We start from the raw sequence: 27,235 nt of genomic DNA, 5'->3' as shown, positions 1-27,235 counted from the left end.
GATGCCACAATGAGGGGGGAGGATTTATAGGGGAAGCGGGCTCAATTGTTTGATTTAGCGGGGGAAAAGAAGCAATATTTTCTACATTACGGCCTCTGTGGAAATTGGTTTTATTTGTCTCATTCCTCATGTCTTGAGGCTTTGGGACACAGCATACTCGGGAGGGGGCAGGAATAAATCTGCAGAAGAACACGGCAAGCTGGAGTAGCCTCTCTGGCTGGATGTTGCAGGGAGCCTAATAGTGGGCCCTTCTGAGCAAAGCATCCTGCTTCCCCACTGTATCGTGGGAGGCTCTGAAAAAAGATTCTTGAAAAAAATGAGGAAACTGTTTGGACTTCCAACATGATTTCTTTTCAACAGAGACTCCTTGAGTAAATCACTAAACTTTCCTGGGCCTCTGTGTCCTCTCAGCAGGAATAATGGAGTTGAACTAGGAGAGTTACTTTCCTTGGGCTCTAAGATGTAGTATTTCTAGTTTAGTATTCAATGTGCAGGAAAAGTCTGGAAAAATAACTTGAGCAGAACTGAGAGTTAAATGTACATATTTCAAATCAGATCCTAACTGTCATTAAAGTTTCTGGAAAACTTAAACAGATATTTTTGCCTGCTTTTAAGTTTTTATTTCAACCATTATCTTCAACTTATATATCTCAGCTTATAACTTCAATTATGCATTAAATATTATATCTATCTCGTGCATATGATTATATTTCAATGTGATAGCATCATAGAGGTATTCCTAGTCAATACAAATACTTGATTTCTGTTTGTTAATGTGGTCATGTTGTCTGACTGCCTACCCATCTTTGAGCCCCAAAAAGGAGCATAATCTTTCCATCAGTTTCCTTGGGCGCAGCTGAGAGGGACTAGAACTTTCTTTTTTTTTAATTTTTTTAAAAGATTTTATTTATTTATTTGAGAGAGAGAGAAGGAGAGATAGAGAGCACGAGAAGGAAGAGGATCAGAGGGAGAAGCAGACTCCCCGCCGAGCAGGGAGCCCGACGCGGGACTCAATCCCGGGACTCCAGAATCATGACCTGAGCCGAAGGCAGTCACCCAACCAACTGAGCCACCCAGGCGCCCAGGACTAGAACTTTCAAAAAGATAATTTCAGGGGCACCTGGCTGGCTCAGTCAGAAGAGCCGACTCTTGATCTCAGGGTTGTGAGTTCAAGCCCCATGTTGGGTGTGGAGATTACTAAAAATAATAATAATAAAAAGACAATTTAAACACTACACCTCCCCGTCCTGTTGTTTCCTTTTTGTGGCTTATTCTTAACACAGCTGCCAAAATGATCCTGTCCCTTCCTGGGTCAAAACCCTCCCGTGCCCTCTCCCATCACTCAGGGAAACCCGAAATCCTTGCTGGTACTGACATGGCCTCACATAATCCGACTCCCCTTTTCCTCAGATCTCATCTCCGGTGTCTCTCCTCTCACGTGTCCTCAGCACCCCTGGCTTCTTGGCTGCTCCTTGTGCATGTGGGGCCAGTGAGGCACCTTGGGCTCTGACCTTTCTGGACTGCTTTTCTCTAAGAAATCTATGTGACCATTGTTGTTATCTACTCCAGGGCTTTTCTTGAAAATAACCTTTAGCAAGGGCCTCCTAGGGCCCTCTCTAACTAAAATCTCAACTCTCTGGGCTCTGGGATGACCAACATTGGTCCAGGAGAGAGGGCTTTCCCAGCACACAGGACTTTCGGTGCTAAAACTGGGTTTATCTTGGACAAACCAGGCCAGTAGTTCACCCCGTATAGTCCCAGCACCTAGAACAGAGCCCGGCTCATAAGAGTCTTAATAGATATTTGTTGAATACAGGAATGAATGAAAAAATGAATGAGCATGTAGGTAAAGGAAAGAAGTATTTTTAGTGGGAGTGTAGGGGAGGTACGTATTGCCTGTAAAATCAGAATATATGCATATATATATATATATATGTTCATCATAGCAACGTATAAGGCTTCTTCAGCATGGAAAGAAGCCCAACTTTCATGAACGGGGGGACCAGTATTTCTCAATCTCCTAATCAGAAGAGGATGATTTACCAATTTTGCTGTTGCTGAAAGTGGTTTGGAACACAGTGTCCCAGACTCATCTTTTAGAGAAAATTAAAATGGCTGTGTTGACTTTACTGTTTTGGGACTTTAAAATGGTTTCCATATTTTAAATGGCATTGGCACGCTTTTAAATGGGTACTTTTCCCCATTACTGATGACCCTGAGTCCCAGCCCTCTCCTCTGTCCTAATGCTTCCCTAAGCTCTTGCAGCCTGGACCTGCCTGAGCTGGCTCCCTTAGTCTTTCTGCTCGCAGAACCTGCCATTCCACTTACTGATGCCCCCTCCTGCCTCCCACCAGTCTCCCCAACTTCAGCTCCTTTGAATCAGTGCAATCTAATGCTGGTCTGTCATATATCATGTACTTGTTCCTCCAAATATTTTTGGCAAGAGAATTCAACAAGGCAGCATAAGACAGTGGTGTAGTCATCTTTGTATCCCTTGGTTTGTACATTCATTCATCCATTCAAATCTTTTTGAGTCCTACAATGTGCCAGGCCCTGGGAAAATAACAATTAACAAGATATTCCCTCTGTCCCCTCAAGTAGGGACAGGCAAGTAAATAGGAATGATCCAGGGAGGACTGACACTGTATTGTACTTTTTTATGATAAGTATTGTGTACTATCAAGCATATAGGAAGGGTGCCATGACTATCATAGGTCAAGCACTAAGTACACGTTACTTGAATAATGAATGGATGAGCCAGTGATTGAGAGTGGATATAATTGTTTTTTTTTTATTTAAATTCAATTAGCCAGGGTACAGTACATCATTAGTTTTTGATATAATGTTCAATGATTCATTAGTTGAGTATAACACCCAGTGCTCATCATATCATGTGCCCTCGAGAGTGGATATAATTGTTACGAGAGCACAGAACCCTCAGGGTAGGTCATACCATCAACTGGAAAGATGCTTCTTCCATTTTTCTGCTTTGAAGAGGCCAGCTTATCTGGATCTATATCATGAAGAGTACAACTTCTCTTTCCCCTTCTCTCTTTTCTGCTCTGACTAAATAACAGGATGAAAGGACAGGTGGCTGCAGAGCACCAGCAATGCCATTTAGCATGCTCCATCTCCTTTGCTCAGGACTCTTGAGTAAAATAACACTGATGGCAGGCAAAATTGTAGCCTTCTGAAATTCTTCTCACCATTTCCATTATTGATTAAACAAAGTGTGTGCTGATCTTCAAGGCAGTTGACTGTACAGCCAAAATGAGTTGCTTAACTCTGCTTACGGTTTTGCAGAAGGGAATCAGATCCTGTCTGTGCTCATTGTGAAGGGAATTGTTTCTCCAGCTGAACTTCACCCCTTAGATTCCGCACATCTCTTCCATCTCTTACAGCTATTTGCTGGTGTGCACTGTTGATTCTACACGCAGCACTACAGGGTTTATCAGGGGCCATCTACTCTTCTAGGTAACTCCCTAGTACAGTAAACATCTGCTGTGAAACTGGAAAGAGCTGGTTCGAGCCAGTTGTTCTTAGTTTCACTGAGCAGTCTTCATTTTTGAGGATTACCTTGTTCTTTTTAATTCCCCCTGCCAAATCAGAACCTGTAGAAATTTTGCTTTTTAAGAAAACCCTCATTTTTATATGTTGAAATATTTAAAGTAAATTTTAAACAGTAATTTAACATTTTAGTGTGCATTAAAAAATTCATATGCATCTCTAAAAAGCAAGGACATTTTTCTATGTAGTCAAAATTAATTCTGATTCCTTAATACCCAGTCTGTATCCAGATGTTCCCAGTTTGTACCCAAAAGGTCTTTTATCGTAGGTTTGTCAAAACTAGGATCCAATTCAGGACTATGTATTGCATTGGTTTCTTTCTTTTTTTTTCTATGATTTTATTTATTTATTTGAGAGAGAGAGAGAAAGTAGGGGGAGGGAGAAGGACAAGAAGACTCCCCACTGAGCGCGGAGCCCGCCACATCTGATGGGGCTGGAGACAGGGCTCGATCTCAGGACCCAAGATCACAAGATCACAACCTGAGCCAAAACCAAGGGTCGGAGGCTCAACCGACTGAGCCACCCAGGCGCCCCGCATTGGTTTCTTATATATAGATGAGCAGTCCCAACGTACTGACCTGTGGAATAGACCAGACCAGCTTTCCTATAGAATATATGATTCTCCTGATTGCTTCCTTGTGGTATTGTTGACCTTATTCCTATATCACTTGTGTTTCCTCTAAATTGGATTATATTCCACTCAGGTACTTTTGGCTGGTATATATCATTGATGATGCAGTGTTTCTAATACTGTGTCACAACAAGGAACCCATGGTCTGATGATTTCTCCTCTTGCAATGAGCAATCTTGGTATAAGTTTTAAAACTAATTTTATTGAAAAAATAATAGCTACCCACATTAAGACACGAAAAAAGGTATCAGAGAAAAAGAAGTCTTCCTACTGTACCATAGTTTTGTTAAGGTAGGCAGTTAGTTAGGTTCTAACAGGATACTCGGCAGGCCAGCATGGAGGAAGTCATGGCCAGCTATTGGGAAAGTCAGAGGCCTGTCATGGTAGCACTCCACAAGAAGCCAGATCAAACCAGACAGGTCCAAGTTGGCGGGTGCCATGACAGGAAAGCCCTGACCCAGTAAGGAAGAAAAGGCATGAAAAACCTGCTTCCAAGAAATCCCTGCTCCAAGTGATGAATATTGCAACCCCTAGTTAAAGATTGTCAATAAAAGATAGAAACCCAAACCCCAGGTCAGCAGCTCTGTCTCTCTTGAGGTCACTGGCTTTCATATTCGCTCAGAGAATGTACTTTTTCTTTTATAAACTTTCCCGCTTGTGTTGTGTGTCTGTCCTTGAATTCTTTATTGTGATGACACCAAGAAACTTCGGTGACTTCTTTGGGATGGGTTGAGTCAAGGCCTCAGGGCCTGGGGTCTCCCCAGTTCACCCGGCATCAGTTTTAGTCACTAGTTTCCTTTTCATAGGAAGGAGGCATTCCTCCTGGAAATACTCTACGCGAACACAGTAGGAGCACACTTTCATTTAACAGCATATCTAGGAGGTCCTTCCATTTTGGTACATGTTGACCTAATGTATTCTTCTTAATTGCTCCATGGTTTATCATCCTGTAGATGTTCCTTAATTCTCTTAACTAATGTTTCATTATGGATATTTTTGTAATTTCCAGATATGTACTTTTGCACAAATATGAAGATAAATATAGGTTACATTCCTAGAAATGACACTGCTAGTTTAAGAGCATGTGAATTCTAAATTTTGATAGCCATGGCCTAATTTCTTTTCAAATAGTTAGTACCAGTTTATACTTCCACATAAAGCCTATGTATGATAGCGTCCTTTCCCCTAGATCCTTATTACCATAACGTATTACCAATTTTTGGTTTTTATCAGTGATAGGTGAAAAAAGAGATTTCATTGTTTTGACATGTACTTACCTAATTTTGAATTTGTTGCATACCTTTTCCTATCCTTCATAGGTTAAGGAAATAGATTTCCTAATCTATAGGGTAAGGAAAGCCTCTCTTTTTTTTTTTAAAGATTTTATTTATTTATTTGACAGAGAGAGAGAGTGAGAGATAGTGAGAGCAGGAACACAAGCAGGGGGAGTGGAAGAGGGAGTGGCAGGCTTCCTGCCGAGCAGGGAGCCTGATGTGGGGCTTGATGCGGGGCTTGATGCGGGGCTTGATGCGGGGCTTGATGCGGGGCTTGATGCGGGGCTTGATCCCAGGACCCTGGGATCAGGACCTGAGCTGAAGGCAGATGCTTAACAACTGAGCCACCCAGGCACACCCTGGAAAGCCTCTCTTAGTTTCTCAAATGTATGCAGTATTTGTGACAGGATATGAGCATTCAGATTGCTTTAATATGTAAATCTTTTATCCCTCCCTTTTCCCTACACTGCAAAGCTCTAAGGCAAATATTTCCCCCACCTCCAATAAAGATGGAAAGTGGACCTCATTTTTCTATTGATTTTGGTCTAAAGTCCTATTATAACCCATAGAGTAACAGGAAAAGAGGGTTTCTCTGAAAACCTTAAAAGGTTGTGGGCATCGAGGGAAATGGGGAGAAGGCAGTATGATGTGTATGTGCGTGGGGTGCAGGAGCTGATCCCCAGAAGTTGCCCAACAAGGGAAAGGATCTGTTGCCTGGGAAAGGAAGGGTCAAGTTGGGCCTGGCAGGTACCACATTAAGGGATAATGTGTCAATGCCCAGAAGCTGCCTGAAATCTCTGTCAGTACCTGGAAGCTCACATCATCTCTGCCAGGGGCACTGCGCTTCCCGGTGCCTCTGACTCCCAGCATCACAGCTTACAGTGGAATAGTGATTGTCGAAGAGGGGTGATGCTGCCAGTGCTGACTCCAAGGCTTTGCTTGGTCCCCAGCTGCATTCAGCTCCCTCTCAGAACACTTGGAAGCCCAAGAGAATGCGGTGGAATGGAGTTCTGATCGCCAGTCTCATAGGTGAGCCTCACCCTCATAACATCTGCGTAGATGGGAAGAGAGTTGAACTAAGACGGCTCAAGATTCCCTTCCTGGAACAGCAGTTACTAACCCTGTTACACATTATTCCCATTTGACTTTACCTTTATTTAGAGTCTTTTGAGTTTTGTGCAGACATTTAAATTTTCTGTATGGTAAAATTTATGTTTTTTCTCTTACAGCTTTTCTTTTATGCATTTATGTTTAAAACTTTGATCAACCTTGAACTTGTTCTAAGAGATCTAACTTTTTCTTTCCATATGATTGACCAAATGTCCGTCATTATTAAACAATCCAGTTTTTCCTCACTGACCTGAAATGCTCCCTTTATCATACATTAACTTCTATTGATCCTTCTTTTTTTTTTTTTTAATGCACATATTCGGTGGCTTTAATCACCCCAGCTATGTTACATATAGTGATTTTTGGGCAAGGCTACATCTTCCTGACTACCTCTCTTTTTCTAATTTTCCCATAACCATTATGGTTTTTCTGATATGAACCAAAGAGTTTGCATGTCTATTTCCCCTCCATCCTCATGATATTTTTCATTGGGATTATATTACATTTATTAGTCAATTTAGAATAACTTAGCATCTTACAAGATTGTGTCTTTCTCTTTATAAGCATGCATAGATTTATTCGTCTTATTCTGTATCCTATGGTAGCATCCTCAAATTCCCTTCAACAGCTCTTGTACCTTTCTTAATTTTTTCCATAGATACTTAATCATTTTGCTGAAAATGTAAAAGAGATCTTTACTTCCACTACACTTTCAAAATACTTGTAAAGTATATGTAGAAAACAATGACTTTAATATATAAAGATTTTTAAAAAGATTTATTCATTTATTTATTTCATCTATCAAGCTGTTGTGCAAGCATCCACTCCTGGAGTACGAGGTTCAAGACCAGGTACTAAACTTAAGCAGAGACTTTGATGCTGGAGTGTGGCCCCCAGAGGAGAGTCAACATGGGGATGAGGCGATTGGGAACCAAGTCACTTAATTATATTACACTATATTATGTACACTGAATGCCTACTATATGCCAGACACTCTTCCTAAGTATCTTGTTATTACACTTAATCCTCCTATTAATCCAATGAAGATGGTTCTGTTGTTATCCTCATTTAAGAGATGAGAAAATTAAGATGGAAAAGTTAATTGTCCAATTCACGGTGCTAGTATGGCAAGGCACATCTTAAAAGTCTATGTCTTTGGTTGGGGGAAACGAGGAAGAGTAAGTATAGGGAAGCATGACATCTACTTTTAAATTTTTGAAGAGCTAGCATATGGAGGAAACTATACATTTTTTTCTGTGGCTGCCCAGAGACTAATATGTGGACAAATAGGCAAAAGTTGTTGATAAGTAGATTCCTGGTTAATGTATGCAATAACTTTCAAAGAATGAAACATATCTTAGAAAAGAATATGTGATCTTGCAAGGTAGTGAGTTGCTACTGGAAAAGTCCAAACAGAGGCTGGATGGCCCTGGTTGAGGATGCTGGCAAAGATACTCGGGCTTAGTGATTTGTATTAGTCATCCTCAAGGATCCCCAAGGCCTTGGGATGATGGTAAATGATTTACCCTTTAATTTCCAGCATGGTGGGGTTATGTATTATGAGTGAAGTGGTAACATTTAATGAGTTCCAGGTTATCTACTTCACAGAAACAGGATTGAAGGGCTGATTCATATTAAGCAAAGCTAATAAAAATCCATGAAACCACACAACAGAAAATTTTGGACTGAGTCTGATAAAAGCAGCAGCTGTGTATATGAGAGAGGTTGTGCAGTGTAGTGGTTGTGCACATGGCTTCTAGAGCCAGACCATGTGGGTTCAAATCCCAGTTCTACCATTTACTAACTGTGGACCTCAGGCAAGTTAACTTAGCCTTAGTTTCCTCACATTTAAACTACTGTGTTAAAAACACTCTCAGAGGGCGCCTGGGTGGCTCAGTTGGTTAAGCGACTGCCTTTGGCTCAGGTCATGATCCTGGAGTCCCGGGATCGAGTCCCACATCGGGCTCCCTGCTCAGCAGGGAGTCTGCTTCTCCCTCTGACCCTCTTCCCTCTCGTGCTCTCTGTCTCTCATTCTCTCTCTCTCAAATAAATAAATAAAATCTTTAAAAAAAACCACTCTCATATTTTAATCCCTGTAAGGGACGAATGAGTGTGAATAGATAGATGGATGGATGAATGGACGGATGGATGGAAGGATAGAGTGTGAGAACAAGAGAGAAGCAATAGTCTGGAATATAATAAGTAATAAATGTTTGCTGTTATTTTCCAAAGAATGTCCAAGATATTGTAAATATTCAAACACTATAACAGGTAAATCATCTTTAATTTTACAAATTGTCACAAGTTGATGCATTGTTTTGGAAAAAACAGAGAGATATTGGCACATGGCAAATAGCACAAACCTAAGTAAAGAAAATATTAGATCAAGGTAGATTAGAACTTTGACTTTTAAAAAAGTCTTCTAAAACTGTTGATCTATTTTTACTTATCATAACAATCAAAAATAAGTATTTCATTGAGCACCTAGAGCATCTATTATTAGGCCCAGCACAGTGCTAAATACTTTAAGGAAAAATATAAGAACATCACATTGTGCTTGTCCTTAAGTAGTTTATAATCTAGTTATTTGTGATTATAAAGACACAGTTTTTTAATTTATGTTTTTTATTGGGGGTGGCTGGGCAGAGGGAGAGGGAGAGAGAGAATGCCAAACAGGCTCCATGCCAAGTGCAGATGCAGGGCTCAATGCTGGGCTGGACTCAGGCCTCGATCTCACAACCCCGAGAGTCATGACCTGAATGGAAATCAAGAGTCAGATGTTTAACTGACTGAGCCACCCAGGTGCCCCTCATAAAGACACATTTTAAAAATCCTAGGACCTAACACCTTTAAGTAAAATCATCTTTGAAAGTAATCACTTTGGAAGGTTATACACTTATTTCAATAACCCTGCCATTGCTCAAAGCATTTTTTGCATCTATTCCTTTGGGATTGCCCTTGGAGTCATTATACAAGTCATGTAAGAAAAGCAGACTCATTGCTCCTCCATCTTCCTCAAGCGCCTAGCTTAGTTGCCTGAATTAATCAATAGATTTGGTGTTCAGTGACTTCTGGTTATTTTAAAATCTCAAATTCACCCTAAAAGACAAGTTTTGCTATTCTTGATGACCTTCCAAAGAATGTACCACAGCATTACTGGACAGTAAGTAACTGGGAGACCAGGGGCCTTTCTCATCGTCTTTGCATCTCCGGCAGCACCCAGCTGGGTGCTCATCCACAGCGGGAGTGCAAGATGCATATGTTGCCCTGAACTGAAGGGCCAGGAGCACATTAGCTGTTCAGCTGGAGATAGCAGGGTGGGCGGAGGGTAAAGGCAAGGAGGAGTTCCAGATTTCTTTCTGTTCTGTCATTTCAGTGTTTTCTTTCACCACTCCTTAGGCGTCTGGCTGTGACAGTGAAGGACAGAAAGGTCTGCCCGAAGCTGGCAGCAGATTTTCCCAATACTCCCTTCTGGCCCTGTGTTTGAAAAAATTATTAATTAAAAAATGTATACCTATTCTATAAGCCCAATATGCTTTATACATATTTGTGTGTGTGTGTGTGTGTGTGTGTGTGTGTGTGTGTGTATTTGCCAAATACACATAGGTGTGGTGCATGAACAGGCTAAAGTAGAACTTCAGTTTCAACATACAGACTGAAAAACTATGTCCATTAATGCCTTTCTCACATTTCCATCAAAAGCAATCATTGGGGGGCACCTGGGTGGCTCAGTCGTTAAGCGTCAGCCTTCAGCTCAGTTCATGATCCCAGGTCGTGGGATCGAGCCCCGCATCGGGCTCCCTTCTCGTCGGGAAGCCTGCCTCTCCCTCTCCCACTCCCCCTGCTTGTGTTCCCTCTCTCGCTGTGTCTCTCTCTGTCAAATAAATAAATAAAATCTTAAAAAAAAAAAGCAATCATTGGGGGCTCCTGGGTGGCTCAGTTGGTTAAGCGTCTGCCTTTGGCTCAGGTCATGATCCCAGGGTCCTGGGATCCAGCCCCACACGGGGCTCCTTGCTCTGCGGGAATCTGCTTCTCTCTCTCCCTCTGCCTGCCACTCCCCCTGCTTGTGTTCTCTCTCTCCCTCTCTCTCTCTCTGTGTGTGTGTGTCAAATAAATAAATAAAATCTTAAAAAAATAAAAGCAATCATACCACGTTTCAGAAAAAGACATGTTTGAAATCTGGAGGTATTTAGAATCACCAGGAAGGACAACAAGACACCCCCAAATAGGGGATATCTGGAGTGACCTGCTGAAAAAGCCAGGATCTGAAAGGGAAGTAGCAGACAGAGAAGAATGCGATGCCTGTGGCATGAGAAGTACAGACCAAAAGTTCCCAGCCGAAGCCTGTAAGGAACCATGGCAGCACTCGTGAAGATCTGCCAGGCCCAGAATTGCGGTCTTCCTATTAGGCTGCCAGCCAAGTACAAACAGTTGGCTCCCCTTGCCATCCTGTCTTCTCTCCCTTTGAATCTGAAGAGGTCAGCAGTCCTGGTTAGCAAGATAGGAAGAGAGGGCTGGAAGCATAAGATGGAGAAAGAGAAGGATCGGTGGGCCTTCCCTCGTTGCCTGCCTACTGAAGGCAACTGCTGGAAAACCAGAGAAAATATAAGTTTCATGTGTTCCAAATTTTGATTTTACATGGAACTGAACACTTTTTTTTTTTTTTAAATTTAAATCAGGCTCTACACCTAGTGTGGAGCCCGATGCAGGGCTTGAACTCCCAACCCTGAGATCAAGACCTGAGCTGAGATCAAGAATCAGACACTTAACTGACCGAGCCACACAGGTGTCTCTGGAACTGAACACTTTTAATTCCTGAATTAAGATTGTGTTTGCTAAATAAAGTGGTCATGGAGCTTTCTATTCCCTAAGATGACCCAGCAAAGTCCTGGGGCATGTCAGTATTTTCAAATAGGGAGAGAGGATAGACTTCACCCAATGAGCAGGTTTAAAGAGATGGAGACAAAAATAAAGTTGCATTTGGATTATTTCATGAATGCTGTTTGTTTAAAATGACAATTATAACATTGCGAATGTTATTTACTAGCTTTACATTTTTATAATAAATCTACAAAGCTTGAAAGACTTAATTATAATTACAGAGCAGAACGCAATGGCTCTAAACCTTGATGATGTAAAAGTAATGGTATAACTTAAAGAAGCCAAGAGGTAGATGAGGGAGGACGAGTAGAGGGGAGCAGAAAGAGTTAATTCTTATTTTACAGAGTGGAAGTAAGAGGTACTGCTTTACATCAATGGATAAAGAAATAGGTGGTTAAATAGAAAATTCCAACTTATAAAGATAACCAACAGAAGAAATAAAAATGTAATAAATCAAAATTGGGAAAAGTAGAACAGGGAGAAAAGGGGAATGTTACGTGATTTAAATGCTTCAGCCTTTGTAAAGGGTTAGCAGTAATTACAGCTTAAAATTGATAAAACCAGACATTAGGTATAAGACTTCAAAACACAAGCAGCAAACAGGTCATTACCTCTGGGTAATGCCCCTCAGGAGAGGGGCAGCTTTTGTTTTTAATCTTATATACTCTATACTTTTTGAATTTTTATTGCATGCATAGTGTTTCTAACAATAAATAAAATGAGATTAGAGAAAAATAGTAATGTTAATTAAACAATTCCTACCTGGCTCGAATCCAGGGTTTGGTGTGCATATTAAGGCTACTTCCCCAACTACCATGTTTGTCTGAAACTGGGGGCAAAAAGCCCCTTTCAGGGGCCAGCTCCTCTGCAATCGCCCTGATGTGGTACGGCTCAAATCCACAGCACCCGCCAATGTACCTGACCCCCAGATTGTAGGCCTCTCTGGCATATTTTTTGAATATCCCATCTGGTTGCAACTCTGGGCTCTAGTCCTGCAACACAATAATCACAGCATTTCTGTTACCATCCCTACATTCAAATCATAGGTGCTCCGATGGAGCACTTTTTAAAATTAAAACATGATGAACTTTAGATTATGCTCTTTTTTCATTAACATTGACTGGTTTTGGGTCTTCTTCCTGCCTTGTTTTCGGCCTTTTTGCTCTCAGAGCCGCTGATAGCAAGATGTCTTCGGGAAATGCCAAAATCGGGCATCCTGCCCCCAACTTCATAGCCACGGCTGTTATGCCAGATGGCCAGTTCAAAGATCTCAGCCTATCTGACTACAAAGGAAAATACATTGTCTTCTTCTTTTACCCTCTTGACTTCACCTTTGTGTGCCCCACGGAGATCATTGCTTTCAGTGACAGGGCAGAAGAATTTAAGAAACTCAACTGTCAAGTGATTGGTGCTTCTGTGGATTCTCATTTCTGTCACCTGGCATGGATCAACACACCCAAGAAACAAGGAGGACTGGGACCCATGAACATTCCCTTGGTATCAGACCCCAAGCGTACCATTGCTTAGGACTATGGAGTCTTAAAGGCTGATGAAGGCATCTCCTTCAGGGGCCTCTTTATCATTGACGATAAAGGTATCCTTAGGCAGATCACGGTAAATGACCTTCCTGTAGGCCGCTCTGTGGATGAGACTCTGCGACTGGTTCAGGCCTTCCAGTTTACTGACAAGCATGGGGAAGTGTGCCCAGCTGGCTGGAAGCCTGGCAGTGATACCATCAAGCCTGATGTTCAGAAGAGCAAAGAATATTTCTCTAAGCAGAAGTGAGCGCCGGGTCGTTTTAGGGCTGGGCTGCAGTGGGTGGCCATGAAAACAAAATCTCTCTTGTATTATTGTCATGCTTAGAACATAAGACTTTAGACTGTGCAGATGTGGTATGGGGACAGGACAGGCCTTTTCTGCAGGGGTTGGGGAGGCCAGCCTTTGTTTTCTGGAGAGAAGGGCCTGAGCTGTTATGGGGCAGGCCAACTGTATGTACAGTAGCAGGGCATCACGTTTTGTCTTTTGTTTCTATTAAACTTGAACCGAGGGGGGAAAAAAAAAAACATTGACTGGTTTTGTCTTACGCAGCAGTCTCTTTTCGTAAGACCGTACCATAGCTGTTCATTATAGCCGTTTCCACGTTGTCAGCACAAGAAAACGCAAGGACCGCTCCTACGCCCTGAGCTTACCAAAGGGATATTCTGGGAGATCCACAAACCCGCCTTTGCCACAGTCAGGGGTGTGGAAGCCCAGGGATTGCACCATCAGGTGTGCCTTCCACCCTGCGGTCCGTAGGCCCTCCTTCATGAGCCTCATTGTCTTCAAGCTGGTGCTGGGCCCAAAGTGGCAGTTCACGCCCATGATTGCAGCCCCTAGGCAAAGAAATAAAGAACTTTTACATTTTACTTATTTTTTTAATAGTTGGAAATTGCCTTAGAGATTAGTTATACTTCTCCACCTCCCAAGTTTTACCAAGAGGAAAACCAATGCCAGTTAATTCTTCTATTTCTGAACTGCTCTCACAAGATTAAGCAACCTTTGTTAAATTTCACAAACAGCCGAACTGCTGATCACATTGTGGGTCCCAATTACCTGCCTTCACCAGCTTAACAGCACATTCTCCAGGTGTCACCCCACGCATGTCTCCGTCCGGGCCTATGCACATGGTAGCTGCCACAGGTTTACCCGATTGTTTTAAGACTTCCACAGCCGATATGGCTTCTTCGGCATGCTCAAAATACTAAGAGAGATTTCATTTTTCTATTGGTCCAAATGTAAAGCAGATTTTGAAAGGTGGAATGCAAATGTTGCAGAACAATTATAAAAATGACCAAGTATATGTGGTAAAAGTTGCTGAGGAACAGGTCTTTAGCAAACTAAAGAATACTTTTCTGAGTAAACATTTTAATTCCTTTAACAATAGTATATAGATTTTCATTCAGAGATCATTGATTCAGCAAGATGATGACTGTTATGGATAAAAACAGAAACAAAAACAAAAAAACACAAACGTTTTTAACAAAATTGAGTATCTAAAATCATAAATTTGAAGGAATGAACTTTTTTTTCAAAGATTATTTTTTTATTTATTTGAGAGAGAGCAGTGTGTGCGAGAACTCGAGTGGGGACAGAGGAGTTGAGGGAGAGAGAGAGGCAGACTCCTTGCTGAGTAGGGAGCCCGATGCAGGGTTCGATCCCAGGACCCTGGAATCATGATCTGAGCTGAAGGCAGACGCTTAACCTACTGAGCCACCTAGGTGCCCCAGGAATGAAAGTTTTACTAATAAATTTTATTTTATTTTTTTTAAAGATCTATTTATTTAAGAGAGAGAGAGAGAGAAAGAGCACAACGTGAGTAGGGGGAGGAATAAAGGGCGAGAGAGAGAGAGAATCCCAAGCACACTCCCCACTGAGAGTGTAACCCGATGTGGGGCTGGATCTCACAACTCTGAAATCACAACCCGAGTGGAAACTGAGTTGGACACTTAACCGACTGAGCCACCCAGGTGCCCCTTACTAAAAAATTTTAGGCTCATCTTTTATGGAGCTGGAGTAATCTCTGAAAAATAATGAATAGTTTATTATACTTTCTACTTCAAAGTGATTCTATATTCACTTCTCGTTAGATGTTCATAAGTGCTCCATGAAGTAGGAGAAATATGATGGTTTCCCCCAGTGAGACTGCTGCAGCACAGAGCTGGGGTGGGGGGGAATAGCTACTCAGTTTCTTTCATTTGCAGGGGTCTTCCCAGGAACCCCCTTAAGGGCCACAATTGAAAAGCTGACCTTAAGTAAATGAAGAAAAGCCAGCAAAAATCTCCCTGTGTTCTTCCTTCTTGACTTAGATTCTGCAAAAGCCGTGTGTGAGGAATGGCAGAGAGAGTCCACAGAGAGGTTCTTACAAAACAAACTTGTGTTCCATCTGTCTGGAGAGGCTATCAGGTGGAGTTTGTGCCCATCTCTGCAGATGATTGTTGCCCAGTGCATCTGCCAGGCTTGGGTGGCCCTGAGCCTTGGGAAGGTTGATGAAGCAAGCTTTTCAATAGATTCAGAGAGTGATAAGGGAAACAGCAGCTGGGAGGCTACTGTCCTCGTTGGGGGTAGAGACTTGAGCTGAGAGGTTTACTCCAGGTGGTAGCAAAGGTGGGAAATGGGGAATGAGGGCTTTTTAATTTTTGGAAGTGGAAGGAAGAGAATGTTCTGGGCCTTCGTGTCCAAGCAACGACCAATTCTTACTCTTTCTTCAAAATATCACTCGCCTGTTATAACTTGAGTGAAAGCAGGGGTTTGGGAGAGAACAGAGGATGGACAGTGGAGGGCAAGGAAACTTCCTGGTACTGAGTATTATTAGCGGGGCCTGCATGAGCCTGAGCAGCCAGCCGCCTACCTCCTAAGCTTTGCTCGCTCACAGCCTCCAGACCCGGCAGAGCTCCTTCCAGCCCTGCCCCTCCCACAGGAGAGGTTGCTCCCTGAAGCACCGTCCCCTTCTCACCCAGCATCGTAGGGTCCCCTGTGAGTTGGCTGCTGCAACCACCCAAAGACAATCAAGGCTACGGTCAGGCCTCTCCTGGGCCTGCCCTTTGGCTTCACTAAAACCCAGCATGCAAGTGAGAGGATTGTTTGCCTTGACGGCACTGCATGTATATAAACCTCTGACCCTGTACCCTGAGGAAATCAGGGCACAAAGCAATCCCAAATACCCTCGTGAAAGCTGAAGATTATGTAGCGGGATTTGTCCGAAGAGAGTGACTCCCTCCCCTAAGATGCTAGGCTTACCTCTGCAATCAAGATGTCCACATTTTTCTTTGTAAAAACCTCTAGCTGGAGTTGAAAGAGTTTTTTAACTGTGGCTTCATCCTTGTGGTGTCTGTACACTGATGTCCGGCAGACCCCCCCAGCTACCAGAGCATCAGCCTTGCCAGCCACTTCCCTGGCAAGGTCACAGGCAGCAGCGTTCACAGCTTCCCACTGAGGTCAGAGAGCAAGAGTTCAGATGGTGAGCCCGGCATTTTCGCGGTAAAATATAACAGATAACAGAGGGGGCAATGAGCAAGTCAGATGAGTCCCAGTCATGGTTTAGACTGCAGTTTGAGGGGGGCTGAGGGATAACTGGGTGATGGGCAGGAAGAAGGGCCCGTGATGGGATGGGCACTGGGTGTCATATGCAACTGATGAATCACTGACCTCTACCTCTGAAACTAATAATACACTCTATGTTAATTCATTGAATTGAAATAAAATAGAATTTTTAAAAAAAACCCTGCAATTTGAGAAGACCAGCAGCGTTGGGGACTTCTCCTTTACTGCCAGTGAGCTTATTTCCATTACTGTACTCCCCACAATGCATTTTAGGAAGTGTTTGTGTTGGCCTCCCTCACTGGACTGTGAACCACTTCAGAACGGGCTCTGTCGCTCTCTTTCACCTTTGTTTTGAGCATAGAGATTGGACTCTAACAGGTACTCAATAAATGTTGGTTGGTTGACTGAACAAATGGGCATGAACACTGACAAGTATGAACACTTTACATGTATACAATATTGCACAGTACTTCCACATTCTTCCCCTCCTCTACTTTTCTCAACAACCCTACGCATTTAAGCATAAATGGTCTCCATTTTGCACAAGGAAAACCAGTGCTCCGTGCAGCCAAGTGTCTTGCACAAAGTCACACACCCAACAGGAGGCAAAGTTGGCATCGAACCCAATTCTTCTCATTCCCAGGCCAGTGATGTGTTCCCAAGGACCACCCTATCTCCAGATGGGCAAGTTAGAAGAGAAGATGGTGAGATCAGATGAAAAGGGCATCTAAAAAGTGTTCTTTCTCTATAAAAAAATAGCACAGGATGACCATGTCCTTCCAATGGCCTATTCCTTCCCAGTCCTCTCTTCCCCTCTACCCCAGCTCAGGAGGCAGAAATAAGCTCATTTATGTAGTATATATTTGTTTACATAATAATTAGTTCATTAACACACATTTTATGTGGAGTTTGTAACAGAGTATAGTAACATATTGGGTCAATTCCATACCTTCCCTTCAAGAGGTTATTTTTATTATAGATGATCCCTGACACTCCCCCTGCCCTCCCTCCACCCCCACCCCCACCAAAATGGCAGTTTACCTTGCTTTCCGTATTGTCCTCACTGGCAGCAAAGGGGAAAGTCTGCATGACACTTGATCCTGCTCTCAAGAATTCTATGTGAAGTTGACGAACTACGAAGTCGTTTTTTAAATTAAAATTAAAAAGATAAACACCATAGGAGCTATCATTTGCAGCAACAGCAGCTTACCCACTCACGATCTCTTTCAATCAGACACAATTTCAAACCTCGTTCTTACAAAAAAATTGCAGATTAAGGTCAGTAGATTTCAAGGACAGGACATGGCAGAGTCAATCCTAAACTGGGACTCTTTGGAACCCCATATTGTCCTGTCCATGGGCCGCAATGGTCTGGTGCAGTCGCAGGCAGACACTCGGTCTCGCTGACCACTTGCCCCTTGGTCTTTTGGTCTAGAGAGGGTTTATTCATTTGCCTGTGTCATGGAGGATGTAGCTGGTCTACTTACAGTCAGGAAATCCTTACATGAGGAAGTTGGCACAGTGGACAAGGCATGTGTGGGTGATGCCCTCACCAAACCGATTCAACAGCAGGCAGCTGGGTGGACGCGGTCAGGGAGCTTCTGTGGGCCCTATCAGGACAGCCTTCCCTCCTCTCTCTTCATCTCTCCCCAACCCCAAACCTCATCCTTGCTATTTCAACACTTTCTTTCTGGTTTAGCAAACAGGATCTTCTAAAAATTAAGGACAAGGACAAGTTCTCTGTGGGCCAGATGAAAACTTGGTGCTAGGTGCCAGAGAAACAAAACTTGGTCCTTCCATATAACTCTGAGTGTCTGATGAAGCAATAAAACTGGCCAGTGGGTATGATGTGTTGGGATTTTCATGCGGCTTAACTCACGAGTCCTCACAACTAGCCTATGTCATACCCTCTTGTGACATGGGTCAAGAACCTGAGCCTGATGCACCTGGATGGCTCCATCGGTTGAGCAACCAACTCCTGGTTTTGGCTCAGGTCATGATCTCAAGGTTGTGAGATCAAGCCCTGAGTTGGGCTCCACGCTCAGCACGGAGTCTGCTTGTCCTTCTCTCTTTGTTCCTCCCCCCACTCACACTCACGCTCAAAAATAAATAAATGTATCTTAAAAAAAAAAAAGAAACCGATCCTTGGGAAAGTCAAATGACTTGTGCAAAGTCACACAGCCGGTGGGTGGAAGAATCAAGACAGGGTCCCAGGTTTCTCAGATACCCTGTGCATATATGAATACAATCAGAGAAAATCCAAAGTTCCATTCCCAGCTTGTATCCTTTCATTCTTTCGCTTTCTTTTCTTCCTTTTTTTTTTTTTAAGATTTTATTTATTTATTTGACAGAGAGAGACACAGCGAGAGAGGGAACACAAGCAGGGGCAGTGGGAGAGGGAGAAGCAGGCTTCTCGCGGAGCAGGGAGCCCGAGGCGGGGCTCGATCCCAGGACCCTGGGATCACGACCTGAGCCGAAGGCAGACACTTAACGACTAAGCCACCCAGGCGCCCCTCTTTTCCACTTTAATTGAGGAGACTACTCTCAAAAAAGAATAAAAATAGAATTAAAGCTCCAGTTTGATGTTACTCGCCAATCTGACCACAGTTTTTACCTCCAACTTTTATTGTTTTTTTCTAGCTCAGGGGATGAGGTGAAACTGTGTTGATTTCCTCACACTCCTTTCACCCAACAAAACCCAAATGTCTACCATCTATGCTGTGTTAATCTGGTGGCTATCATTAATCCTCTTTACCAAACACGTTGTTATATATAATATGCAAATTAGCCAGAAGCATTAATGTGAAGCAATAATAGTTTTACTATGTTAAGGAAACTCTTGAATATCCACAGCGTGAATATTCATGGAACAAATATCAAGATGTGTATTTTAACACTCCCTGTACCTGAAGATGCAAGTGTGTGTGTGGAGGGGGAAGTTGGGGAGGGAGAGGCCATTTTCTTCTACATGCTTCAGCCCATGTACTGTCACTGTCTCTACATCTTGGCGACTCTGGCAAGTGAAACAGCCCTTAGACAACACTCAGAATTATTTATTTATCTTCTCTCAGTCAGATTTAAGCAAACTGTCACCCTCTAAACTAAACAGTCTCGGGGGGTGCTGCCACTGACCTGCATCGGGATGGTCTACTACCGCTTCCGGAGTCCAGAGCCCAGCCTTCACGTAGCCCTCTTCTCCAGAGTTATGAGAAAGCTGCCATCTCCAACCACAACCTCACCACTATCCAGATGTTCCAAAATACCCTGAAGGAAAGAAAGAAAAATCACCTAGGATACATACCTCTTTTTCTTTTTTTTTTTCTAAAAGCAGTTTCCAATTTTAGGAAAGGTGGTATTATGTTCTTATAGTCCCAGTTTCTGTTAAAATCCTCAAAGCCTAATAATATTTCAGAAAGATTGAGTATATTCTGTTTCTTGGACACTCCAGGTATTCGTTTTGTGCAAAGTGCTGTGAATATTTTTTCTCAAATAACATTTAATCTGAGTCAAATTATAGTGAAAGTGCTGATTCCGTGATAGTTGTTAATGTATTTCATTTGGGGAGACAATGTCCCCAAGTTAAAACAAATCCTTGGGCTCCCTTCCTCCTGGGGGTGGCCATATGACACGGTACTGGCCAATGAGACATAGGTGGAAGTCAGTTAAAGATTTCGGGAAAAGTTCTGCTTTCCTGCTATAGATGGGCACTTCCTTCCATCTGGGCATTTTTTTTCTCCTTCCTCTCTGGAATGTTACCATAAGTCCCGGAGGTATAGCAGTCATCTCTCAGCCATGCCACTGAAAGCTAATAGCTGGTGTAACTAGCAGCAGGGTGTGTGTGTGTGTGTGTGTTTTAATGACAACTTTGAGTAGCTGCAGCAGCCATGGATTGCAAGATCTCATGTTAAGTGAAAAAAAAAAAAGCCTCTTTTTTGTGTAAACCACTATACACAATCCTAAGGAACGACCAGTTTCATAATGATGCCCTACATTTTCCAGCATGTTCATGTTCACATATTCACATGCATGTTTTCATTTGGTACTCCGGACAACTCTGTAAGCTAGGCAGGGTGGACGGTTTTTATTCCCATCTTATAAATGAGGAAACGGATGTTCAGAGAGGCTAAGTGACTTGTCCAAGATACAGAGCTAAGTAAGTAAACAAGTAGACTTCAGATCTTCTAAATTTCTAATCTAGTCTCTTTCTAGTTCCACTTCTCTATTCAGCCCAGCCATACTTGAATAAAAGGTTGTATCCAGAGCAGCTCTCCAAGACCTTACGGTTTCCATTGTCTAAAACATGCCTCCCCCCGGATGCCTGCTTGGGTCACCCTCTCACTTCCTTCAGGACTTTGGTCAAGGGTCATCTTTTCAGAGAGGGCTTTGCTGACCATCCTATAAAAAAAACTGCAAACACTCCCATGGTAATCCCCATTCCTCTTGTACAGACGGCCTTAGTTAAAGATATAACCTTTTATTGAAAATCAAGGCCAGTTCATCTCAGCCCTGTCCACAGCTGGACACAAAGCAATGCATGAGTGGGGGAGAAAAGCACGTAGTTGCTCCTTCTAATCAGTCTGCAGTCCAGGAAGGTACATTAGAAGGGCTTGTACTGGAGGCCACCGTATCTACAACATCTCTGGTATTTGGAAGTGGAATGGAGACCAGCCGCGTTAGCTGTGTTAGCCGTAGACACTGTTTTGACAGAGAGGGCTCCCGACTCTGGTTATTTTTCCATACTTCATATCTAAAAATGAATTTTAGCTGAATGTGGAAGGAATGTTAATATTTATTATGATTCTCACCCTTTCCTCTATTCCCTCCATACAATGCAATTTGCCCTTTTAATTTTGTACTTTTGAAACATAAAAAGGACTTCAACTTTAAACTCTCACGGACCTTTCCACCTGCCAGGTACAGTTCCAGGCAAGAGGGATAAAACATCGGTATAAGATGAGGTCCCTGACCTCAAGAAACCCAAGGTCTGGCCACCTTGGAGAAGGCCAGTGGGTCAACAAGTCATCACAACACATGTGATAAATAAATGCTGCAGAGGACTATAGAAGAGAGAATCAGAGGTATAGTCATTTGCATAAAATGTCGTCTTGAAAATCTAACACTTCAATTAAGTTAACCATGTTAAGAATCAAATTTAGTTCTAGAGGGGGAAAAACACTGGCATACAGTCTGGGTGTTATAGGATAGTATCTCACCTCCTACATCCAATCTATCCCAGGGTTATGACAAGTGTATCTATTTAACACTTCTCAGGAATGTCCCCCCTCCCTTCCTCACTGCCCCTGGATTGTTGAAATGGCCTCCAGTTTGCTCCAGCCCACCCTGGCATAATCTTCCACTGCTGCAGAGTGAAGCCTTGCCTGACCTACTCTCGTTTGGGATTACATCCTCCTTTGTGTTCTGCCTAAGGCCAAACACCGTCCATTCCTGCATCTATCACTTGTACTGCAGTATCTGGTTACCTACTTGTTTCCTCTGTTTGGCTTTACAATGCTTGAGACTCAGGTGACAAATGACACTCTTTAGCTAGGGTTTTAAGAAAATTATAGGGCTTATTTTGGTTGTATCTTCATGATAACAAGTAAAGACATTTTGATCTGTTACCTAGATGTTTGTCCCAAATTTTAAATTTTGCCAGTTTTCTAAACAGCCCTTAGCAAAATAACTCCATCATCAAGATTTGAATTCAGAGCATCTACCCGCCCCTCCTTCACTGCTCTATTTACCACCTCAATTAATTACTACACCAGGATGATCTAAAGACAGCTCTAGTATGACAGAGGACTGGAAAATACAGATCACTGTAAATTAATTTGCAGTACATTTATATTTTCATTCCATTCTCCCTTTCAGTTTGGCAGTGAATCTGCCTTGGAGCTGGTAGTGAGCTCCGAGAGGCATTTATGCTTCCTTTTTGCAGATCTCAGTATCTAGACTTCTGGATTTAAGGTCTGGCTTCCGGGCGCCTCTATTCATACACAGAGGAGCTGGCCAGAGTCGGCCAGACATCCATTCCGCCTGAACCTGCCACCAGGACTGCTCTTGTGGATTAATGAGGCTACTGGAGGTGTCCCCTGTGGCAATTAAATGAATTCTTAAGATGTACCTGTTAGCTGACAGAAGAGGTGAGATTAGCTGCTTCCCACTAACATTTTAACTCTCAGGTACACATTAGCATGGGTTATCATATGATAATCTTGGTGTTGCAAGAGCAGAGGCTGCTGGGAAGAAACCGGACAGGGACAGCATATTTTAAAAAACCTTTTAAAAAATGAGCTAACGGTGAACACAATATTACAGAAAGTTTAGAGGAAGAAATCAGCACAATAGCTTTATGTTTTTATTAAGCTCATTTTCTTCAATGCCCATATTTTACTTTTATAATCAGAAAGACATATCCAAAGATTTTTTTAATTGTTAAATCCATATTGCACATCTTATGTAATTATTACCATTATTATTTCCTTCCTTACACTGCGTATATAATATTTTTACATAGTTGAGATCAGTCCATGACATAGTATAACTCCTTTTATAAGGTAACATTGCCAAAGCAGTTTGCTTGTTCCCATACTTAGTTTCTTAATCGGTGCCTAATAACTTATTAACTGGGTGCACCTTTATTTAGGGAGCCCACCATCGTTCGTCATCTTGGTTGTTCCTAACTTTTTAGTATAAATAGATCAGTGGTGCACATTTCTTTGTCTATATAGCATCTCCCTTCCCCACCCTCTCTGAATTTGGGGCACAGGTGGGTTGCTTTGAGGGATCCTGGAGATGTCCTGCGTCCAAGTTCATGCCTTTCCTAATTTTGTTTTGTCGCCCCTTCTCCTCACAAGCACACACCCAGCAGAGAAACGGGGCGGAGGAGGGGGGTGACAAGGCTCACAGTTGGTGAGCAGATGGGGACCGAAGCTTAGAGAAGGAGCCAGGGAGACCTGTCTGACTGATGAGAGGAGGCCGAGCCCCTCCAGCCCACCCTGCGCACCCGCCAGACCTGCGCACTCCCTTACCCACCCCTTCTCCGCAGCCTCGGGTCGGGGACGGTCTGCACCCAGGACTGGTTTCACGCCAGCCCACCGCTTGCAGGGCCACGCTGCCCCGCTTCCCAAAACCTGAGGGAACCGAGCTCTGGGGCCAGTTGAGCCGAAGACCTGACGGTGTCTGTGGGCTAAGGGTAGAAATGTGAGCATGGCCCCTGCATTCGAAGCTAGACTTCAAATCCCCGCTTCACCGTGGACTAGAATGGGTGACCTTGAGCTAGTTGACTCTCTGGGCCTCAGTTTCCTCACCTGAAAAATGGGAATAATCGTGAAAATGAGATAATTGTGTAAAGCAGTCTGCGCAGCGCGGGGCACTGGGTCAGGGCTCCATAAGTGTTACCGAGATTGTTATCTAATCCTGTCGCCAAGGTGGTATTGTCATCCCGGGCACCTGGCGGCCGCGGAAACCGAGGCGCAGAGCCGTCCGGGTGCCCGGCCGAGGCCGCAGAGCTCGGCCAAGGACTGAAGTGGGGTTTGCATTCCAGGCCTTGGGAGCCCCGCGGCCAGCGGGGCTGAATACTTCGCGGACGCCCGGAAACTCACCTTTTTGGCCCCGGGGCCTCCGGCCTGTGCCATCGCGCCGCGACTGTGTGGGCACCGGGTGCGGGAGAGCGCGCCAGCCCTCGAGCCCGCCCCTCGCCCGGGGGAAGGTCCCTCCCCCCCCCCCCGCCCCTCCGCGGAGCCGCCGGCCCCGCCGCCCCAGGGTGTCGGCTGGCCTCGGAGCAGGTGCCCACGCCCGCGCCCTCGGCCTCCCGGGCCTCGCCATGCTCCGCTCCGGCGTACAGCGGCTGCGGGGCCTCCCTCTGCCGAGCCTCCCGCCGCGGAGCTCCCCGGGCCGCCCGCGCTCAGCCTGCGGCCGCCAAGGGTAAGTGGGGTCCGGCCCGCGCAGAGGCCTGCGGCTGGGCGGCTACCGGAGCGGGAGCCAGGGCCTGAGGCAGTGTGGTGGGTCAGGGGCGCTTTGGCCTCCGAGAAATGGGCATTTGGATTTCTTCTAGATTTCTGTGTGTTTTTTTACATGCACGCACGTACAAAGTGAAATAGTATCAAAGGGTTCCCAGTGCGAAGCCATTCCTATCCGCATATTTTTCCCCTGTCAAGTGTTAACAGTGTCTTCTGTATTTTTCCCCGAGATTGTGTGTAAGCAAACAGGGGTGTATGTATGTTCCTCTTTGCCTTACTTACACCTTGCTTTTTACAATGCATCCTGGAGAAGCTCACGATCCAGCTAGGAAGAAAGTCATGCAAATAAATATATTAAACCACTGAGCAATAATTATAAAATGAGAGAAGACTGTATGCGGTGAGGAAATTAAGTGAGGAAGTGCATTTTACTCCATCTGGCTCTCCTCAGCCTGGGACGCATTGGATGGAGGGGAAGATCCAAGGTTTATAGAAGCTAAACTTCACGATGATTATGGTTTTCCATATATAAAATGATTATAAGTGTGTTCTTTAAGTAGACTGAGAACAGTTATTCTCTAGATCCTTTGGAAATTAAAAAAAAAAAGAAGTCATGTTCAATTCCTTAGTTCTATTAGTTTATCTACAACGGACCAGAATTATATGGAACGGGGCTCACATGCCTCCTCCTCCCTCCCCTAACCAGGTTGCGTCAGTCAGGGTTTAGATACCCCAAATGATTAAAGCAGCACTATGCCAACCTCCCAGGCACTGTTAAGATATTAGAGAAACCAGGAGAAACACAGTGGTCAGAAAAACTATAGCTACCACAGCCTAGTAAAACTACCCTTAACAAAAATTGTCTTCCAGAGAGGAAAACCCACCCTTATCTGCAGAAACAAGATGGAAAGACAGAGCAGAAACTGTGATCATTGGAGGCGGCTGCATTGGTGTGAGCCTGGCTTATCACCTCGCCAAAGCGGGGATGAAAGATGTGGTCCTCCTGGAAAAATCCGAGCTCACTGCTGGATCTACCTGGCACGCAGTAAGAAAAGCACTTCGAAACCATCCCACGCAATGAACTGTGCACCAGTGCAATCACTTTTCTTCCCCTTACAACTCCCCACTTAGAGCTTTTTAGAGTGAGTTTCCTTTCCATGGTGTTGGAAGGTGCAATTACAATTTAGTTGGTGTACTTCCAGGGCGGGATCAACATTTATAATGTCTTTATCTTGGACATGTGGCTTCTGGATTCAACCCTGGCTCTGCCATTTTCTACCCAGCCAACCTGTGGCCAATTACTTAAGTTTCCATTCCTGCTGTGCAAACGGGAATATCAACAACACCTACCCAATAGGGTTGTGACGAAGGTTGAGTTAATATGTGTAAAGTTATTAAACACATGGTAAATGTTTAGCAAATGTTAGCTTTTTTTGTGGAAGGATCCTGGCTGGCTGATCTCAAACATAGCTGGAGACCTTTCCCTAAACTCCCCTCACCTGGGTTTTGTGGTCCTTTTTTTTAATGTATGATTTTAATTCCACACTGTGAGTCGACAGGTTGGCTTCGTGAGGCTGAGGACTATGAGGGCTGGGAACATGGGACCCTGCTTTCGTGTTGTGCTAAACAGACACGCAGCCGAGTCAATTGGACATATTTAATGATACACATAATTGTTGCCGTACTACACAGTAATTGGGCTGAAATGGAAAGTTGCTCAGGTAAATGAAGGGGTTGGCACTGCTCTCATACCAGTATGCCATCCCAGTGATCTCTGAAGTCAGCTAAGGATGGGAGAGGCAGTTTTTGTGACTGTTGGCACAAATTTCTTTTGGAGAAAGAGTTGGGCAGTGTTAGCCGCTGCTCGTCATTCTTTCTGTCTCTAGTTTTCCTCTGCTGACACAAGAGGGAACCCTGCTTTTTAGGGACATCTGAATCTCGAACCCGCTCTAGGTTTGAGGGGTGCCAAGCACTGAAAGGGCTGCCTATCTCCTGTTGAGACTGGGGAAGAGCGCAGCCCACATTTAAGCCCAGTTGGGCCCAGTGTTCTGGTAGTCTCATAGTCAGACCCCACCCACTGACTGGATGGAGGCTTCTCAAAAAGTCACACCAAGCCCAGCTCCTTTCCCCTGTCTCCTTCCCCTCCAGTCCCCTCGTCCCTCAGTCTGAGTGGGAGGTACGGGCACCTGGTCCTCCCTCAGTGTCTTTTCAGAGCCCTTACAGGCAACTGACTCTCATTTCCACAGTTGTCCTTCAGCTCGCGTCCTCCTACCTGGAGAGAGGGGTCTGGGAAGCCGCCAACGCTCCTGGCTCTTCTCCTCTCCCTGAACTAGACTTTCTAGGTAGGCTTCATGTTATCACATGGAAGGGAGCCTGTATTTCTCCTGTAACCCTCCTGTAACTTCTCCTTAGTGAACATTTGCTCACCCTTTCAACAGTATTCACTGAGAGCCTATATTGGGTCAGGCCAGCCCTGTTCTAAGAGGTGGGGACACAACAGGGAAAAACTAAGTGCCTGCCCTCACAGAACCACATTCGGGTATGGCAGACAGAGAACGCACAAGCAACGCTGGAGAGTAATCAGTGCCGTGAAGAAGAGTAAGGTGGCGTAAAGGGATGGAGAATGATGGGACGGAGGAGTCAGGAAGCTACTTTGAGGAGGTGACGCCTCAGCAGGGACCAGGAAGAAGTGAGCGAGGGTGTGGTGAGGCTGTCCCGGTAAGGGCATGTAG

At 44.1% G+C, this 27,235-nt stretch overlaps 2 protein-coding genes and 1 pseudogene across 2 annotated transcripts in view; 2 read left to right on the top strand and 1 right to left on the bottom strand.

The window, feature by feature from the left end:
• Window positions 1–11,908: 11,908 nt before the first annotated feature.
• On the bottom strand, window positions 11,909–24,179 carry LOC113929935 (S-methylmethionine--homocysteine S-methyltransferase BHMT2-like). The gene is given in 9 exon segments (XM_027607177.1): window positions 11,909–12,416; window positions 12,418–12,455; window positions 13,653–13,835; window positions 14,056–14,203; window positions 16,240–16,431; window positions 17,584–17,675; window positions 19,675–19,734; window positions 19,737–19,806; window positions 24,147–24,179. Coding segments are annotated over 9 exon segments (1,011 nt in total). The 3' UTR covers window positions 11,909–12,221.
• LOC113929936 lies at window positions 12,618–13,510 on the top strand (annotated as a pseudogene).
• Window positions 24,180–24,284: 105 nt separating the features above from the next.
• DMGDH (dimethylglycine dehydrogenase) overlaps window positions 24,285–27,235 on the top strand; it is a 65,821-nt gene continuing 62,870 nt past the window's right edge. The window contains exons 1-2 of the mRNA XM_027606860.2: window positions 24,285–24,468; window positions 25,374–25,548. Of these exons, the coding sequence (XP_027462661.1) occupies window positions 24,368–24,468; window positions 25,374–25,548 (276 nt within the window). The 5' untranslated portion in view covers window positions 24,285–24,367. The remainder of the gene's footprint in view (window positions 24,469–25,373; window positions 25,549–27,235) is intronic.

This window comes from Zalophus californianus, chromosome 5 (genome assembly GCF_009762305.2).
Source record: "Zalophus californianus isolate mZalCal1 chromosome 5, mZalCal1.pri.v2, whole genome shotgun sequence".
Lineage (NCBI taxonomy): Eukaryota > Metazoa > Chordata > Mammalia > Carnivora > Otariidae > Zalophus > Zalophus californianus.
The sequence above is the reverse complement of the archived record's forward strand: the minus strand, read 5'-3'. Positions and strand labels throughout refer to the sequence as shown.